This window comes from Accipiter gentilis, chromosome 21, assembly GCF_929443795.1.
Source record: "Accipiter gentilis chromosome 21, bAccGen1.1, whole genome shotgun sequence".
NCBI classification, from domain to species: Eukaryota; Metazoa; Chordata; class Aves; order Accipitriformes; family Accipitridae; genus Astur; species Astur gentilis.
In genome coordinates, this window is record NC_064900.1 from 21,071,384 (window position 1) to 21,091,519 (window position 20,136).

Below are 20,136 nucleotides of genomic sequence, written 5' to 3' on the forward strand. Positions count from 1 at the left end.
GGAGAATCTGATGCACTTCAAAAATTTTTGTTATTGTTGTTGTTACTTGACTTTCTTATTCATCAGAAATTGAAACTGGTATTTGAAAGGTAGTGAATGCTCTGTGAGAGATCGCTTCTGTAAGATAGCTTTCTGTTTCTGCTATAGCCAAACACATTGAGTCCCACCCTCGTTTACATTAAGATCCCTTTCTCCATATGTGTGATACAAAATGGCCTTGGTCTAAAAAGCAGTCAGGACCACTGGGTATCATTTTGATCTGCTTTTCCAAATCTCATCTGTGTTACCGTACTGATTTTTTATGAGCCCGCTTCAGAGCCCTCTCAAAACAGCTCTTTCGCTCCAGCAGAGGAACCTTCTGCTGAGTGGGTGGACATGGAGGTAGTGCTTGGACAAATCTGCTTTCTGACAGAGCCCAGCCTAATCACAGTGATGGAGATAGTGCCAGCTGGCTGCCCTTTCAATTCGCTTTCTCCAGAAGGAAGCAGGCAGGAAGCAGTGCTCATTTCATGGATTTTGGGAGGCTTCCACACCTCGGGAGAGTTGGCAGGCTCTCTCTTTGATCTCTGTATTCATTACCCTGAGTTGTGGAGCTATAGATCCGCTGCCCTCGCCCCCCTCCTTCCCCCATATGCCCCCTGCCTTGACAGGCAGGTTTGGGTGGGCAGAAGTCTGGCCTGCTCTGAGCTCCCCTCGCTCCGCAGATGCAAAGGCTGCCTGTTTTACGGAGCTGGGGCATATTATACAACTCCATTATCCCCCTTTAATGCCTTCATAAATCCACGGAAACCAGCACAGTTCTACCAGCTTCAAACAGATTAATGCACTTGTGAATCAGGCCTGTAATTTGCTGTAATGCAAGCAGCCTTCATCTGCTTCGGCAGTGTTGTTTACTTTGAGTAAAATGAATGGATAGTCCAAGGACTGCACATAGTGTCACAGACATCATTCCTGGTTCATATTTGTCAAAGGATGTGTTGTGTGTTCTGCTGTCTTGCCAGGTGGACCAGCAATCCCAGTACATTCAAGGATATAAAATTCTGTACCGACCTACGCCAGCATCCTACGGAGAGTCAGAGTGGTTGATCTTTGAAGTGAGGACTCCAACCAAAAACAGCGTTATCATTCCTGAGCTGAAGAAAGGTGTAAACTACGAAATCAAGGCCCGCCCTTTTTTTAATGAGTTTCAGGGAGCAGATAGCGAAGTGAAATTTGCAAAGACCCTGGAAGAAGGCAAGTAGGAGCCAGACTGTCTTCATCTTTTCTTTTTGAAGTAGTAGTCTGGCCTGCTTTCCTCTGATATGTTCATTATTTGATTTTGTTTGAAGTGCGTGCTGTTAGAGACAGCAGAGGAGGCTGTGTTGGACTGATGATTATGTGACACAGAAGTAAATATTCAGAACCATGCAGGAGAGACAGAGAGAGGGATGTGCAAAACCCCCCTCCAACACACAATGGGAAATGCGCTTTTTATCTTCACTGCAGTATGCACTCCTCCCTGCTGAGTTCATGGTCTGGTCACAAGTGACTTCTGTCAGATTCAAGCACTTGCTAATCACTATCTTGAGTAGATAGCAGACACCACAGACATCATCAAAGCACTGTAGCTGAGGGAATGGAGACCACATTTTTAGAAGGCTTTTATATCTGGATCAATCAGTAAGACAAAATGAAAAGATGAATGAGGGCAACAGATATAGTGGACTAAATTATGTATTTCCATCTCTCTCATATGTGTGCTAAAAAGAGAAGGTTCATGAAGCTCTTCCTTTTATTGCTGCTCAGGCATAATGAGTATGCAAGATGGCCAGTGCCTCTGAATAGGGATTTCAGTGCCTCTGTTGGGATGTCTCACCTTTCCCTTTCTTTCTTCCCTCCCCAGTACAAATGCTGTGTAGGTCTGGTTTATTGCTGCGAGTGGTTCAAGAGGTGTGCTTAACTGCATTCATCCTAAGCATCAGCTAAGCATCCAGTTTTAGAAAGACTATTTAAAATGCAAAACATAAATTATTATTATAAATGTGTTAATATTAACACATTCTGTCCTGATTTTAGTAAGTTTTGTATTACTCATTATTATTTACACACTAGAGGAGGAACTGCATTTTAGCATTCTGTTGAGGTCAATTTATAGACCTTATCGTTCAAAACTGTTGATCCTGGGCGAGACAATTTGAGACCACTGAGGAACGCGTGCTTGGGACTGTGACATTCAGGTAATGGATATCTGAGTTTGGAGAGTCCGGTGATGAGTGTGACTTCTCCTGTCCTGCCCAGCAAGACTGCAGCAGAATTTATGAGCCTGGTTGCAGGTTCACACACTTTCCTTCTGTATCATTTTATCTTGTGGGCAAGAACTGCCCTCACTGAAGGGTGGGGCATAAAAGAGTGCATTTGTGTAGCCCAGAAACGATCTTCCTCTTAAAAAAGCTCACTGCTGCGTGCGGCGAACTTAACCGTTCAATCCTTCTTTCCAACCAAACAGCTCCTAGTGCTCCACCTCAGAGTGTTTCAGTAACTAAGAACGATGGGAACGGGACGGCAATTGTGGTCACCTGGCAGCCGCCCCCCGAGGACAACCAGAACGGGATGGTTCAAGAATACAAGGTACTGCTGGCGTGCCTTGGTCCCCTGGCAGAGGGGGTATTGGCCGGGTAGTGACAGATGAGGTGGTTCGTGGATGCTTGGCTCCATCTACTGGTTAGTCAGAGCAAATGGGATAGAAAATCACTTCTTTGGCTCAAACTCCGTATTTAGGAATTCTGTCTGGATGGTAGAAGGCAATTAAAACAGCCTCCATAAATCAAAGCAAAGGGTCAACACTCTTAATTAAAACAACTGCCTACTTGCCTTCATTATAACTTGAGAAATGCACACACAAGTAGAGAGGGAGCCATACCTGTTTGAGAACCATTTTGTGACTCAAAAGACGTTGGCCAAGGTAATAAATATAAGCAGCCTTAATGAGTTGAAAAGCTCAGGGATAATAATTAACAGTGTTAAGATCAGGGTAAGTTATGCGTAACTGGGTGGTTAGAACAAATGGAAAACTTTCAAGTAAAGAACGTGCTTGTATAATAATAAATTCATTTAGTGTGTAGAATTTTTTTTTCTTTCACACAAACACAGTTCACATTATGATATTTAATTTTTGTCAAATTGTAAATACATTATGAAATATTATTTGCTGTTCTTTTAGCAACACACACTGTATTTATTTTCAGTTCAAATTTTTTTGTGATAACTTACATAGCAAAGTAAATTAAGTTTATTCTTCCTAAGCGAGCTACAGACATTGTAAATGTCTAGTTGTGGGTATCAGGTAAGCTTTATAGCCACAGAGAGGCAGGATTTTTGGTTTCAGTCTCCTGCAAATGCACATTATTGAGACAATTTTTCAAACGAGAATGCCTTGGCTGTTTTTCAGGTTAAAACACTGTGCTATAGACATATATTCCTAGCCACCAAAACTCATTCTGCCTTTTTTTTTTTCCTTCAGTAGAAATGGGAAAGGGAAGAGATCACTAAGCTTCATGGTCAATTTAGAACAATAAAACACCTTTCAGAACCTGGTCAATTGGTAAAAGAATCAGTTTATGGCTTAGTTTCAAATATGTAATGTAATTGGAAAAAAAATACTTGCAAAGTTATTTTATTTAAAGACAGACCTTGAGCTGAAGAGGTGGAATTATTTCCATCAAGAAGCTGCATCAAAGGAATGTTAAACTTGTAAGGACAAAACAATAAAAGTCAGGAAATTCACATTTCCAAGTGGATATAATACCTAACATACCTCCTAGCATTCAGAGGTAATAGGCTATCAAGTATAGGAGCAAGCATCTTGTAGTGCTTGTGTAGCAGTAGGTGACACACTGGCATGTTTCACATCTACATTTATTGTGTGGATGCCATTATTTTCCTTTGTGCTTTTCACCATGGACAGAAAACACACAATGAATATATATGTAATTGCTATTTAAGTTGCTATATGTAATTAATATTTCTGTCTAAAAATAAATAAATGCAAAAGCAGTGATTTAAGATGAAGAACTAATAACGAGAAAAAAACAAATAGAAGTCTTGTAAATTTTTCTCTTTTTTCTTTCCTCTTTGTTTTTCTATCTCCTATGTTTTCTCCCAGAAAAAAAGGTACACATGCGTGAGGGAAGTCTTTGTTTTCTCAGCAACTCAGATCTAAGGCAAGAGTGTACCTACTTTAATTAAAGGATAAAATAAATAGGAAGGAGGATACCATCTTAATTGAAGAAGTGTCAGTAGCACACACAAAAAGGCAGAAATTCAAATCACAGCAGAAGTCATTCCCTCCTTCCCTAGCATGAACTTAGAAATTCTATTGTTATACTAATTCTTTCTTCACTTATGTGTCTATTCTAATGTGAATTCCTTCTTCCTTCATAACATTCTAAAAGTTCATTTTCACTTGCCTGTTTAGGTGTCAATACAATATACTATAGATACGTACATACATATACAATAGTATGGCAAGTACTGAACAACCTGGTGTTTAACCTAACAATCTTGTTTTGTGAATTTTTCCATGTATTTGAGTGCCTAAGAACAAAACATCTTTATGAATTTGTAGTGCATAGTTGTAACTACGTAACAGTTTTTTACTGTATGAATGTACACCATTGTACAAGGTGGCAGTAAGAATTCTGTAAGAATGACATAAGTCAAAATGTAGATTTAAATCTTTTGTTCCTCACTTTATTGAGTTCTTATTTACATAAGAGCATTTTCTTGGACTATCCTTTAGGATTTAAGAGCAGTACTAGTAATAATTATACTACTACTACTGACTGAAACACTCTCTACTTAGTATCAGAACACAAAAAGGAGATTCTTTTCTCTTTGTGTGCTCTGATCTGCTCTGCAGCAGCAGTTACGTATATGCTGTGGTGGAATTCTATTTCAAAGGAGCTTAAAACACATTTCAGATCCACACAGTGTTCCACTAGCCTTGTTTCAATCTTTGGCATCCAGAGAAGGAAAAAGGGTCTTACAGTCGTGCAGGCCTAAATAGATAAAAATATCTCATCATATTGTTTCTCCCAATTATTTAATATCACTGATATAATTCATAAAGTAGTGAATTGAAGTCATTAGACCTGCGTCCTGACCTTAACCAAAAACTGAGATCTGAAATTGTGCTTCTGTCTCTCAATAGAAGATGGCATATTACTCAATCCTTGCCTCTTGCTGCCATTTAAAAAAAAAAAAAAAAAAAAAAAAAAGATAACTCTTGGATTCCAGCATGACATCGGTTCTCTTGTGATGTCATGTGGTGAAAGACTTGCCCTTGAACTTGAGGGAAGAAAGCCTTGCTTGACAAATGATTCCTGAAGAAGAGAATTGCAAATTCATTTAACTGAATGCTCTTACTTTGTTGTTTATATGAACGATTCTTGGCTACAGGGCTTCCCTTATTTGTTCCACGGTACTAATGCTTTTAGTTTTATTAGCACTGATGTCACTGGTTGAACTGTAAATGAATTATGATAAACCCATCAAAGAGTTCTAGTAGTTGGAGCTGCTCTTTGGAACAAGAAGTATCTTTTCAGTATTCGTACAGTGCCTAGGACAGCAATCCATGACTGTAGATGTTAGAGTAGTGCCAAATTCTAAATTTCTTTATCCAGCAGAAACGAATGTGTCATCCTTCCTTCTACTTATCCTTTGGTGTTGAATTTTGAACATTTATATGTACCATACACTTACTTCCCTGCAGGTTTGGTGTCTTGGCAATGAAAGTCGGTACCATATAAACAAGACGGTAGATGGTTCCACCTTTTCTGTAGTCATCCCCTCCCTAGTTCCTGGCATTCGATATAGCGTGGAAGTGGCAGCAAGTACTGGGGCAGGACCTGGAGTGAAAAGCGATCCCCAGTTTATCCAATTAGGTAAGCCTGCTGGTAATCCTGCCTCTTGGTTTTAATGATTTTTGTTTGTTTACTTTTGTCTTTTATGGCACCAGAAATACTTTCAAGACAAGTGAAACAGATAGCGTTACTTGATCTCTGGAATAGCAGGATTTGGCACTTCTGGTTTTAAACTTGCCTTAGAACTGCATTCTAAAGATGGGTTTATAACCACACAGGTCTTTTTTAATCTCCCAATTCAACAGTGCTTTTTGGTTATTGATTTTTCAAAGTGAATTTTCACACTTTAAGACTAGTGTAATAAAACATGTAGGGGAGTATGAATCACTAAGTGTTGGCTCACTGTAGTTTAGGGATGTCATTTGTCTTGATCAGATTTTATCTTTCTTAATTGAAGAAAAAAACAAGAGCATGCTAAAATTAAGCACAATAAATATCAACTGTGTGTGAAAGCTAGTAAATAACCTGAGTACAGGAAAAACAGGTACGTAGATGATTTGCAATAATCTTGACCTCCTAACCATTTACACCAAACATTTCTCTGCCATAAATGCAGATCAGCGGCACTGATCCTGGATGTATCTGGGAGAAATGCATCTTTGCTAGTGGTTAGCTGAAGATTATTTAAAGTAGCTTTAGGTATAGTCACATGCTGGTCTACCAGTATGCCTGTATCAAAATACCTTATCATTACAGTATATAATTGTGAAAGCAAACTCAGCGTGTTGCTTTGTACTTATGTCTGTCTAGCTCTGTATCATTAGTAGATCTTCCCCATTATTTCACTTTTTATATTTAAAAATCTATAACTACTGCATGTGAAAACAAGACCGAACGACTAATATTTTCTCCGGAAAATTACATGTACATTTCCTTGGCTATTAAAATGAAGGTCATCTTTAATTTCACTCATACAGGCATATGATTCCCAGTTACATTAATAGAGATTTTATGACAAAATTACACACAGTTTATATGATAGTCCATTAATATGTGCGAAACCCCATAGTCATTTGGATTGTTCTTTCCTACAGCCAGCTTCCATTCACAGCTTCCTACAGCCAGCTTTCCAGTCAAAGTCAAGTTTGTTCTATATGGCTTAGATTTTGAAAATTTTAAATTAGGAGTATAAAATAATGGGGTAACCTCAATGTTCAAAGCCAAAGATTTCATGACCACTTTATTTTTTTTTTTTTCTTTTCTCTGATGATAAGCGAATGCTAAATGAAGGTGAATTTTATAAGGGAATTAATCACTTTGGGGTTTTGGTAAGTGGAAAAAAAAAAGAACGAGACTGTTGGGGTAAGATTTTTGCCACCTTCTGGGTTTGTGGCCATTACTGGCACTATGTGAGAAAGCATGAAGCGATCACACAGCTCAGAGGGTGCTCAAATGTGCAAGTCTGGTAGAAACTGTATATTTCTTTATGGTTGGGGTTTGCTTTCATAGTCTGTACTGCTTGCTTCTAATAAAGTGGCAGGACCAAATCTACATATACTGTAGTAAAAATCCCATAATTTGGTTGTTACATGGCAAAGATTTGGAAACGGGAGTCTTGTGGAGATCCATGCCACTAGAAGCAGCACAAAAAAATACATAGTGCTGCAGTCATTTCAGCAACTGTAGGAGGCTGCTGAAAATTAGTACTTAAATTCAAGAGGAGTACCATTTAGTAGCACAGATCACCCTAAAATCATCAAGGCAGAAGAATGGCTGCAGTTTACCTAGCTCTGCCCTGTGATACAAGTTCTCCTACAGCCCCCGCAAGGAAGCGCATTCTTAATTCTTGGATGTGGTCCCAGCATGGGGGTGGAGCAGACACTGCAGTTTTCTGGTAGCTTTTCTGAAGAAAGAAAATTAATTTGTTGATGTCATCAGTTGGTACTTTTTACCAGCAATAAATTACATGGCTACAGAGAGAGGGAAGGGAGGTCAGGGAGCAGGAGGAAAGACGATTAAGGATGCTACTTTTAGAAGATTTGAAAGAGTCCTGACTCCCTGTAACTACATGCACTAGGAACTGCATGTTTGCCACTGACAACTTCAGGTTTCTGCATTTCTGTCACGGATCCTAACTATTCCTCCAGGAAGTCTTTTCCTGGTATCTGAATTAGTACAGTCCTTACTTTTTTTTTTTTTAACTAATTAAGAATTCCGTGTGTAGAAACAGGATATACTATGTGATCCAGATATTCACTTACTACCTTTTTGAAGAACCTTTCATTAAAATCAAACAGCTATCTCCTTATAACGCGTTTTTCTTATAAAACTGGGAGGCAAGGTTGTGGCTGGCTCTGGAGCATTCAAAGAAGAGGTTTTCTTCCCTGGTGCAGCCAATGCTCTTGCAGAGCGACCTCATATTTGAGTCTGCGTGCTGTGCAGGCTGCTCCAGGGTTTGTGACTGTGAGAAATGCCTGGGCAGAGTTTCGGCTGGGTGTGTGACAGGAGGAAGCTTCACCTTTCCGAGGCGCCTTCCAGAACGAGGTGGGAGGACAGGAGGCATCGGATTCTCTGAGAGCTGAGGCGTGCAATCGCAGTCCCATGCATCAGCTGAGCTGTGATAACTGACCTTGTGCACGCACTTAACCTGATACAAAGACAGGTACAAATTGTAAGCTCAGAGCTCTTTCATTTTCTATGTCTCAGCTGACATGAAGCAGCTCACTGAGCTGCAGTACCCCAGACTTCCTGTGCCACCAGGGACAAACCAACAATATACTTGCTTGTTATTCAAAAGTCACCTTTCAGCGTTTAAAATCATAAGATCAACTGAAAAATCATGTGTCTTCTTAAAACACTCCCCTTGGGACTTATGAATTTTCCTCTTGGCTTTTGAATGACCTTTTAAAGCTTTCCGTGGAATTCCAAGGTCCGGAAAACCAGTTGTTTGTTTGTTTGTTTTAAAAGAAGTTGATAATTTACAGAAAGAAAGACTGCAAGAGCTTTGATGTTAAGGAAAAAAATTCGTATTTCATGAGAGCTAGGCACAGCTCACTATATTGTGCTTATAATACTGTGCTGTGGAGAAAAAAAATCATAGACTTTTGACAGAGTTTTTTTTCTTGTCACGACTGGTATCTTCAGGACATTGTGTACAAAAATGCTTTGTCCAGAAAGGTAAGAATTATCACAACAAATTACTTTTTGCTGATCTCTCACCTAACTTTTGTACAGTGATGGGTTACTACCTATGATAGCGCTATTACCTGTGCTTGTTGGCAAATAAGCAGTGAAACTGGAACATATTGCAACATATTTTGCTCAGGGTACCGGCTCTGAGAAGCCCCACAACTGCAGTTAATGTTACTCTTCAACACATAATTTGTATGAATATCTGGTATGCAGTTATTTATTAAGAGATGTCTGCACAATTATTGTAAATACTGAGTGCGTTATTCAGCCAGTGGATGTCTGGTGTACAAAACACAAGAAAGTCTCATTGAATCGCTAATACTCTAATTGCTTCATTTAGGACATGCGATTTGTGAACTAGCTAGCATGCCTTCAGGGATATTATTCTGTCAGCCCTTCAAGTACTTCTAGTGTGATAGTTGTAAGGGGGTTTTGTTGCTATTTTTGTCTTATGGCCTGCAAACAACTCAAAAGAAGTAATCTTTTTTTTCTTCCCTCACAGCAAACCCTTCCAAACCAGTTCAGTGTTGTCTCCTCAAACTGTATGTTACAAGATTGAAGTGCAAAACTGATATTTTTCCAGTTTTGGAAATGTATTTAACTAGGAAGGAGACAAAACTGCATATTCTTAACCTGGTAATATTTTACCAAATAATGTTCATATTGCATCATGCACGTATATTTGTGGAAACACTCAGACATTACATTGCAGATTCCAGGTGTTTCGGAAATTTTGAATTGCCAGAATTAGCAATGTCAACAAAACGTAGAACTTCCTGCTTACTGTTTGTACATTTTGTATCCTGAATGAGACAGTCATATGGAAGAGTACCATTCCATAGGTTGTACATTTACAGGGCAAAGTTAAGGTTGCTTTCACACCTGTGAACCTGGGATTTCCTGTCTTTTTTGAATCTTTGGCATTCCAATCTTAATTGTATATTAATCTTTTATTTAACATTTAACATCTTAAATGTTAGATTTTACATTATTTATATGAATATTTAACATTAGAGAATTAGAAGTCCCAGTTCTTCTTGATGCAAATCCTAATTAGTTTTCATTGACGTTTGAAACTTAGACCTTCAAGACAGTCAAATCAGGTAGCTTGTAAGCAATAGCCATAGCAACATTATCTGTGATTAAAAAGAAGGCTCTTATCATGGGGTAGAAGAAGAAGAAGGGATGAGTCACTGTGATAATATGCTGGTTTCAGGGAGTTGTGGGATCAGCCTGCTCCAACAACTCTAAGGCATTTTCAAGTACATAAAATGCTGCGGCTGCTGCTCTGGCAGTAAGATGCACTTTGCCGTAGAATGTTTATGTTCACTTATTATTTTGGCACGTCTCCCCGAGGAGTGCAAGCAGGAACAAGAATGTTGATTATGAACCATTTATATATCAGTCAAAGCTTCCAGAAATTTCCTGGGATGAAGAAAAAGTACTTTTTTTAGTTCAAGGTCTCTTTTCCTGACTGATCATTCAGTATCTCTCAGGACTATTACGGAGAGGGAAGATACCCTTCTCAAAGAAAGGCTTCTAAGATAATGTTCCTGGAAATTTTTGGTAATGAGGGGTTCGCTAGGTTTCATTCCCTTTGCTTTATATTTGGTTTACTTTCTATTTTTGAATTATAAGAGGAGCAGGACATGGGTCAAATGTGGTCTCTTGAAAGACCTTCCATCTTCTTTTCTGTAATGCTGTTTATATGACTGTACATGAACACATCCGTATTTTTCTCGTCACCATGTGTGTAAATGTATACCAGCTCATTTAATGTAATGGCTCTAACAGTCCACCCATGTACAACATGCCATAAGCTTAGTTTCTTAAAAGCAAATACGTTATTATGCAGTTCTTATGCTTGCAATGGCTAGCAAAATAATACCATGAAATTAATCTTAATTCAAAATTAGAACAATAAATGTTCAAAGAGATTCTTCAGTATTTTGTAGTCTTCAGACATGCATTGACTGAGCAATGCAAAATGTTTGTATATATAAAAGTACTGTCTTTATGTAAGGCTGAATTGTTGACATGTTTAAAAAACATTCTTATTTGGCTTTTGAGTTTGTGATTATTTTTCCCCCTAGATTTATTGTTTTAAATATACATATTTAAGAGATTAGAGAAAAAATATTTATCAGTCTTCTAAACTTATTCAGGACCATAGGTTCTCCAGAAATCTTTTGTTCTATTCCATTAACATGTACAAGGTAGTGTAGCTGTTTAAAAATATAGAAATAGTAGGCTTACTCATTTTGAAAAGAGGCTGATGATGCAAGTTTTCATATCTTAATACGGCCTCAGCTGCAAAGAGACAAAAGATGAGATAGAGAGTGACAGATTTAATTCATTGGTCACGGTATACTTTATATGTTTAAGCCCATCTGGGCACTTGTGTGGAACTTCACTTGGCTGTCTCCATAAAATCCAAAGCAACCCATCTTAACCTTGCACAAATAGGCATGAAATCTATAAACCCAGCAGACACAAAGGGTTTATTAGTAAGAAAAGAATGAGTCTGCCTGGTGAACTTTCAGACTAGGCAGTGCACTTAGGATCACAGAAGATAAAGGGACCTGAAATATGAAATAAAATTTCCAATAAGGTAGCAGTCAAAGGCAGTGGTGATTCCTCAGCAAAATAGGTATTTGACCTCGATGTTGCAAAAACTGAAATCTGGAATTCATCACTGGAAGAAGCTGATACTACTTTAACCATTTCCCATTCAAAAAGGTATCCTTTTCCAGAGGAGGTTTGTTATTTGTATGTTTTGTTGTCATTCTATCTCCTGTTTGTGTTGCAGTTTCTTATATTTTGTTTCGGCTTCTTTTGGAATAATGCAAGACAGGTCATCATAAGACAAAATAAAAACCTATTCACTGCTTAGTTCATAGGGAAAAGGTATTGGTTTTTAAGTAAATAAGTTTTCATTTCTTACATAGTTTATATTAATAGAATTAATAACAGGACCTTTCTCCTTAAAACACTAACCTCTCATTCTGAATCTGATGTCACTACGTGTAGCAAAAAGCAACTAATTGTTACATTTACACAAGAGTAAAAATAGGTATTTCAAAGACTAAGCTGTGGAATGTGTAAAGCAATATCTGCTCTGAGTAACGGTTTCAAATTCTTGCCCTTACCCTGTGAAGTAATGAAATTTCCAGTAAGCGCTCACTGTAGTGGTAAAAAGTCAGGAAGGCAGTATTTTGTCTTTGAGTTGCTTCATTTCAGTTAGAAAGCGTTTGTCACTAAGTGAATATTCTTACTGCTGTTCCTAGAAGGTTCTTGCAAAAGTTCAGTACAGAAAGAGCAGGAAAGACTGATTCTTACAGGTGCTTTCCCTATTAAAAAAAAAAACAACAAACCAGTGTGTAGAAAAATACATGTTCTTTATTTTCATGTGTGATATTTAAGGATGAACTGTTTTTGAAAAGGGATGCTTGTTCAGTAATAGTGAGACTGCTTGACTATTTTTACCAATTCATCTCATTTTTTAGTTATCCTTTAGCTTTTTCATCCACATCAAGAGGGCAGGATTGGTTATTTTGTACTTTTACTTCTTTACATCCTTTTAAATATTCAGTCTTTTTTAATTGAGGTCAAAGTGAGACTGCAAATAGTATATTAGACTGTGTAATACAAGATTTAAGTCATCTGTGAGGAACTGCTAAATTAAAATGTATCCCTCAATACCAACCACATGTGCAGGTACTTTGAATTTGTAATTCTTCTGTGATTTTCAGTTATGAGAGTGGATGTTTGGGTAGCTGACTTCTACCCATTCACAGAGCTCAAAGAACACACTACGTAGGTTTCATACTTGAGCTTTCTTTTACTTGGTGTATTCTTTGCTGACTTTCTGAATAATTTTCTGAAGGTGGTGTTGCTTTGCTAAAATAAAAATTTAAAAAAAAACAGTCCCCAAGTTTGAAATTTATGAACCTAACTTTCTATTTGTATGCCTAGTGGCTTGATTTTAGCTGGTTTTGTAAACAAACAAAAGTCAGTGAAGTAGGAGGTACCTGTCTTGTATGAAAAACAAACCATTTCTATCTAGACCTGTTAAAAAAGCTTTTGAAGAGCAGTCTTAAGGATTTTACCTTGAAAAACTGGAGTATGGTTATGTCAGTTCTTTTCATGCTGCCTTTTACAGTTGCTCATTCAAATTAATTGGCTATTTTGGGTATCTTTGTTTCAGATTCTCATGGAAATCCTGTGTCTTCAGAAGATCAACTCAGTTTAGCCCAGCAGATTTCTGATGTAGTAAAGCAGCCTGCCTTTATTGCTGGAATTGGTGCAGCCTGTTGGATTATCCTTATGGTCTTCAGCATCTGGTTATATCGCCACAGGAAGAAGCGAAATGGACTCACTAGTACATACGCTGGTATCAGAAAAGGTGCCATATTATATATTTCAGTCTGCTGGCTGCTGAATGTCTGTTCAGTGGCTATTATCTTTAGTCTCTTGTTCTTCTAAGACTTGATGCAGGAATTATCAAATTACCACAATTCTTTCAGGAAATTTGGATCAGGAGCCAATGCAGAAAGCGGCAATATTTACAGAATGCGTTAAACCTGGCTTTAAAGCATAAGCCTTTAGCTAAATACCTAGACTAGCTTTTCATAAAGATACTCCTACAAGTGAGAAATGTAAAGATGGATTTTTAAGGCTGGGAGCTTCCAGTATGCCCTTGCTGCCTGACACTGTACCATCTGAAAAGGAGCCAAGTGGATGGTAGTTCATTGTCCCGCCTGTTCAGTACTTTGCTTGCTGCTAAGAATACTAACAGTGGTGTACATTACAGTAACGCTTTTGGTGCGTGTACTTGAATTTCCTTGTGTTCCGGGGGAATGTGGTGAAGTGGCTGTTTGCAAAAGCACAACAGTCAATAATACTTTCCAAGACTCTTTCATAAACGCTGTTGTGAAACCCTTTGTTGCGACTGAATTCTGGGGCTATCACATCTTGCATTCGGTTAGAATGGCAGCGGTGGGACTAACTTAAAGCACTTTTTGTTTTCATGTTATTGATGCCTTTTATATCAGATTGTTGGTGGGCAAGCAGTGCTTTAGAGTACACTCTGCGATAAACAAAGCTAGAATCTCTACCTAGAAGATCTTCCGGAATAAATCTTGATGTCTCCTGATTCAGGAATCTTATGGTTAAGCCCTGAAGTTAAAGCTGAATTCAATATGCTGCAGTTCATTACATCTCAAAGCAGTACCTCATAGGCACTCATAGAGTGAGAATCGTGAATTCTGGAATGAATCAGATTATGGGAGATCCTGCTTTTGAAGGAATAGAGGGAGAATGTTTGGTATTTAACAATCAAAATATGGACCTAGGCTTAAAAGGTGTACACATCTTAACGTATGAAAGGTGTGGATGAATTTCACCTTTGATTTTGTTCTGCTACGATTTCTTAGATGTGACAGATCCCAACACACTGCTGCATTGGCCTGCGCTGTTTTGTTTTACTAATAGCATGCTGCCATACTGCCTTTCTACAGTTCTATCAAACTAACATCACTATGCTTTCAGCAGTACCTATGATTAAGCAAAAAGCCATACAATTTGTCCTTAAAAGTGGTTACTTTAATGACATCAGCTATTGTTCAAAACAGCTGTGTTTTTCAGTATCTGTAAAAATATCTTTTGTGTACATTGGTGAGGATTTTAATGAAAATATACAGAAAAGTAGAGTCTGCATCTCCATTATCAAGTATTCTTCAAGACAAAAGCCATCTTTAGTGAAATACAAATTGCAGAGTAGTTTGCCACTATGCAGTGCATCAAGTCATCACTGCAAGCCCAAACTTTCTTCAGTCTTGCATTTATTTATTTATTTTCATATTTAGCTTAAGGGCTGACATCTGTTAAAATACTTCACTACTCCCACACATACATATTGTAGTAGCACTCTTACACACTCAGAAGGGTTTATTAATAGAAGCTCTGAGAATTAAGTTGTTCTTTCGTGTGGTAGTGATAAAGATTTCATTTAGTTGAACCTCTCTTCATCTGTTCCTCAGTTCCATAACAAACTAAAGTAGGTGTAATACTTAGCTCACAGAAGAGTTAATGAGACAGTAGTTTAAGATTTTTTTTCATGTCCTTGTGATTTCAAATTAATTTTGAGACACTTGATTCTCTTTTGAATAGCTCTGGTTTAAATGCACCTTCTATTTTAATGAAAGCTTGTTACTATGGTTCTACAGTTTTGAATGTAGCTAAATTAAACTTGACTGTGTGAAAAGGCCTAGCTCAAAGAAAATACAATGGAATTCCCAAGATAAAGAGCTGTGCTACAGATGAAGCCTGAAGTGGGCAAATGCTCAGAGGTTTTTCCTTTTTTGCTTAGTATCATATCCCTGCATATAAATCAGCTTGGTAAAAGGGGGGAAAATCTACAGCATATCCTAAATTACAACAACAAGACACTCTGGACTCCCCCCAAACATCAGAGTTACTGTAAAAAATTAGATTAAGCAGTTGCTCTCTTAGCCAGAACCTTTTCTTTCTGTGCCAGGTTTGCTGATCAAATTCTGTCTCAAGGCTACTTTTAGTGAATATTGTTTCTCATACATTTCTCTTTGCTGTCATTAGATCGAAAAGGGCAGTGTTAGTCTTTTTCTGCCCATCAGTGGTAGGAAAACTATACTGTCTTGTCAACAGGAGGGGGAGCATGTGCTAATAGGAGGAGCAGATGCTAGTGCTCTGTATTTGGATTAGAGACCCTATTGATCCAGAGAGGATTTATAGTAGCTGTGAGAGTGAAGATTGTCAAGCAATGTCATTGTTCCATTGTTAACCTTTCCCTCTTAAAGCCAAGGGTTGAAAGGTAGAAAGATGTTAGATCTAGGGAGATCTTTTGCTTTTTTTTGTGATTATTTAAGAAAGAAAGATAATAATTCCGTTTAAGTCTCGTCTGTGAAAACAAAAATTAATTGCTGCAGCAGATTTTAGTGCCTTTATTGCAGTGAGAGTTGGTGCCATTCTTGATTCAGAGACAGTAAAACAGCAGTCCTCTTTGTTCCTTTATATGATTATTATTTCCTTACTGAATACGTAAGTGTGCCTATTAGTTCAGCGTAATGAGCATTTACTTAGTGAACTGCAGATAAGATTCAATAGGACCTTGATAAGGCTTTGTTAAGGAATTTGTCATTCTGCATTCTAAAATGATTAACAGTGTGGGGGTTTTGTTTGTGCTAGGATTTTCAGAAAAACTTAAAATACCAAACTGAGAGATATTTGAAAGGCTAAACCACAGTCCAGTCCCCTTAGGAGCACAAGAGTATCAAGGGGGGGGGGGGGTTCAGAATAGTACCTGCAGAGACAAGCTTCTTTCTAAATAGCAAATTTAATTTTATTTCTATATCAATGCGACTGAACGACTGGGTTAGTTATATACATTTGTTTTATGTTCAGCTGTCTGCTAGGTTTATACTAATGTGGTATGTTTCCCTTTCTCTCTTCAGCTTAATAACCAGTTTGTATTTTGTTTTGATTTTTCAGTCCCGTCTTTTACCTTCACACCAACAGGTATATATTTGCACTTTTCCCCCCTTCTTTGTTACTTTAGCATGTGTTTGTGGTACTGTTTCTCTTTTTCTGACATAACCAGCCCAGCTGTTCTAAAGGGTTTTAAAACAATTTCATTAATGACAGGTTTCATTATTTTGTTCTCTAAGTAGTGTATATTTGCTTTGTAGCTGACACTTTTCCATTTGTGTGTACCATTTTGTAGCATACCATTTGATGCAAGCATGCCATTTTGTAGCATGATCCTGTCAGTTTGTACAACCTGGGCTCTCTTCTTGCATATTGCGAAGGAGTACTGTGGCCTCTTGCATCTAGCGATGCAAAAGGTGCTTCTGACAGAGGAATGACTTAGCAGACCCCAAATGCTGACTTGAAGGGGTTTCAGTGGGATTATAGTTGGTGAAACATTTGCTTCTTTTCTTTCCTCTGAATCTGCATTAATCCAGTGACCTAGGAGTTGTCTGCTTTGGAAGATACAGTAAATCAAAGTGTTATTGCAGTTAGACTTCTTTGCTTGCTGCCTTAAACTGTATTTGTGCTATGAAATTTTAAAATAATCATCCTGTTCTACATAAACAGAGGTATATTTCAAATTCAGGGCGGGTTTAAAATAATCTTCTATTTCTTTTCACTTGGAAATGTACAAAATCTGGCATAACCTGAGCCATAGCCCACCAAACTCCATGAGAGCCTTTCTGTTCTGTAGAGCTGACCTCCAGTTGGTCCCACAGTCTGGCAGCTCAGCAGCTCTTCCTCTACAGTAAGATAGAATTCAACACATTCAGTACCCACCAGTATACTGCATGCATTACCTTTGGCTACAGCCTGAGTGAACAGACAGGTTATTTCTTCCTCCTTTGTTCTAAATCCCTTATTTTCACAAGAGGTCTATGAGACTTGCAGGACATGTATATGCAGGCAGGGTAAAAACCACCTATCCCCTCCTCTGCACACGCACGTTAGCGAGGCGTGTTAGCTCAAAATCAGCACTGTACTAATTTGGCCTCTGGGCAGCAGCTGGGTTACATCCTTCCAAGTTGGACTGCAGATGAAGCCATCTCATGTCTGTCTGCATTCATCCACACAAACCTAATCGTAATGGGTTAGGTTCTTATCCACATGCTTTTAATCACATTGAATAGTGTCTTGTTTCAAAAGTCATCCTATTATGTTTAGTGGAGTTGCTTACTGTTCAGCATGAGTCAGAGTGGCCCTTAATGTTTCTGAAGTCCTTTAAGATCCACAGTAGAGACTAATTCAAACTATTATTATTTTGCTGTTACTTCAATTGGCTTAACAGAGGTTTTCTATTGCAATCACAATTGTAGCACGCTACTGAAATTCTGCAGAGGTAGGTAGGTTAGCTAACGTATATTTTCTCAGTTGGATTCTTAACATTAAAAGAAAATATCAGGGCTCCATAAGATAGGTCAGAGCTGCAAAATAAATAACACTGAGATTGTTAAAGAAGAAATTGGAAAAAAACACAAAGTACGTAAAACATTTAAAGGGGGGAAAAAATCCTTTTTCAATCCAGGATCCCAGTCATTAGTTCCATTGACTTAAATGGAAACAGACCCTCTTCTTTAGCATTACCTATAGTAAAAGACTTACCTGTAGCAATGCATCCTACATTTTAATCCTGTTATTGTAATCACTGCCAGCATTTATCTCTCTCTTGCAGACTCCCAGTTTGGAGTTCTTCTAAAGAGCAGAATTTGGCTGCTTTTTTTCAACACATTTCTGTTCGGAAAATGTAGAATCCATCAGCATTTGCAGGGAGGCAGTCTCCTTAACCCTTTGCCAAACCCAGTGCAAGCCTGCAGAATTTATAGCACTGTTTCTCTTGGATGTTTGCATCCTAAAAATTAACTTCTCAATCATAATGCTTTCTGTGAAGGATATGCAATCCATGCCAAGAAATAAATGCATGTGGACATCCACTTTGTTAACATGTAATGCTTCTGAAATGCTAGCAAAACTGTTCCTTCTAATTTAGGAAGTATTCTTTCTGCCAGATTTTTTTTACTAGGATTTATACAAAAAAAAAAAAAAAAATCATGTAGCTTCAGTGGACTTTTGAGTGTGCCTGTTCCATGAGTATCTTGCAGTAACATTCAGAAAGAGCATGTGTTTTTGCAGTAGGTTCAGCTGTAATGAGCCATTGTTTACACTGGAAGTAAGGTCTGTGATAGAATCATGATACCTCTTTAATCTTAGCAAAATAATAAGGTAGAGCAAAGCTTTAACATCTAGCCGTTCATGAAATAAATATGTGACCTTAATTCTTCCACAGAGTAACTCCACTGAAGTCAGCAAAGTTATGTTATGCATAAGTTCAACCTGATGTATGGCTTCCTGCTTTCTTAAGTGATACATGTGTGTGTTTGTGTTTTTCAGAACAGAACTGAATTATAAAATGTTGCTGGACCTAAGACTAGCAGTTACCGAGCAACACAAGTATTATGTATAAAATGCATTTGAAGGAATAGATTGTAAAATGAGACTCAGAATTAATGTATAAACAATGCACATTTATTGTCTTGGCTAAAATGAAACAAAGGCAAATTTAATACTGCTCTTCAAGGAGTCTTTTACAATTTTAAAATTATTTCTTTTTTTATCTTTAACTATTTCAGTAACGTATCAGAGAGGAGGAGAGGCCGTAAGCAGTGGAGGCAGGTAATTATGTGCTTTGTTTTTAAAGCTATAAATTGCATGCCACTAAATTTAAGGATGCTCGAGTACAATTGTCTGTGTAAGTGATGGCAGAATAATCACTTGCAAAGATATGTTTTAAATTTATTTTATGAATTTATACATTTTTGCCATATATTTTTCTGTTTAGAAGGAGAATATATGGTTTGAATTTTTAGGTTGATTTGCAAAGAATGAGTCGTAATACTATCAGCTTTGTTAACCTGTAAAAACTGCATCTCAAAAAAATGAGCAGCAGAGGGAGCGCTTTAACTTCAAAATAAAGACTTGGCTTACCAGCTGATTAAGGGAGTAAAAGTAATTAAGTAGTGGCATTTATGAAAATTAAGAAATATAGTTGGTTCACAAATACTACAAAGAAAGAAAACATTTATTTGAAAAAGAAGACATAAGCGGCTTTTAAGGTGACTTTTCAAGAAAAAATCTTTCTGTGAATGTAAAACAGTTAAAGCATTGCTTACAAGAGACAGGGCACTGAAAGAGAGGGAAACAGAGAGGTTTTAAATTTAAAGCCCCCCACTTTGAGAACTTAGCCCATTCCAGATTGAGGAATAAACTAAAACATATTTACTGGGTTTACATTATTAGTTAATGAATGGCAATGGACAAAACAGTAATTTACGTTTCCTGTGCAGAGGTAGTATTTTCTTCTGCAGGCAAAATACTGGTTTTAGCAAAAAAGGCAGGTCAGAGCAGTGTCACACTAGTGGCACACCTTTTTTTTTTGTCCTAGGTCACATTCAGGCATGTCTTTTTGTAAGCATCTCAAGTTAAAGGTTTGGCATGATGCTGAAATAAACTCTAGAATCTCAGAGAGCAGCTGGGCAATAAA

General features: G+C 37.7%; 1 protein-coding gene across 4 annotated transcripts in view; it reads left to right on the forward strand.

The window, feature by feature from the left end:
• The window catches only part of ROBO1 (roundabout guidance receptor 1), a 748,954-nt gene that overhangs the window by 698,989 nt on the left and 29,829 nt on the right, over nucleotides 1-20,136 (forward strand). For 2 of the 4 annotated variants that reach the window (XM_049824860.1, XM_049824863.1), the window contains 6 exons: nucleotides 1,002-1,233; nucleotides 2,486-2,607; nucleotides 5,750-5,921; nucleotides 13,240-13,437; nucleotides 16,560-16,586; nucleotides 19,226-19,268. In XM_049824860.1, the coding sequence (XP_049680817.1) occupies nucleotides 1,002-1,233; nucleotides 2,486-2,607; nucleotides 5,750-5,921; nucleotides 13,240-13,437; nucleotides 16,560-16,586; nucleotides 19,226-19,268 (794 nt within the window). The remainder of the gene's footprint in view (nucleotides 1-1,001; nucleotides 1,234-2,485; nucleotides 2,608-5,749; nucleotides 5,922-13,239; nucleotides 13,438-16,559; nucleotides 16,587-19,225; nucleotides 19,269-20,136) is intronic. The other 2 variants (XM_049824861.1, XM_049824862.1) reach the window with 2 other exon arrangements.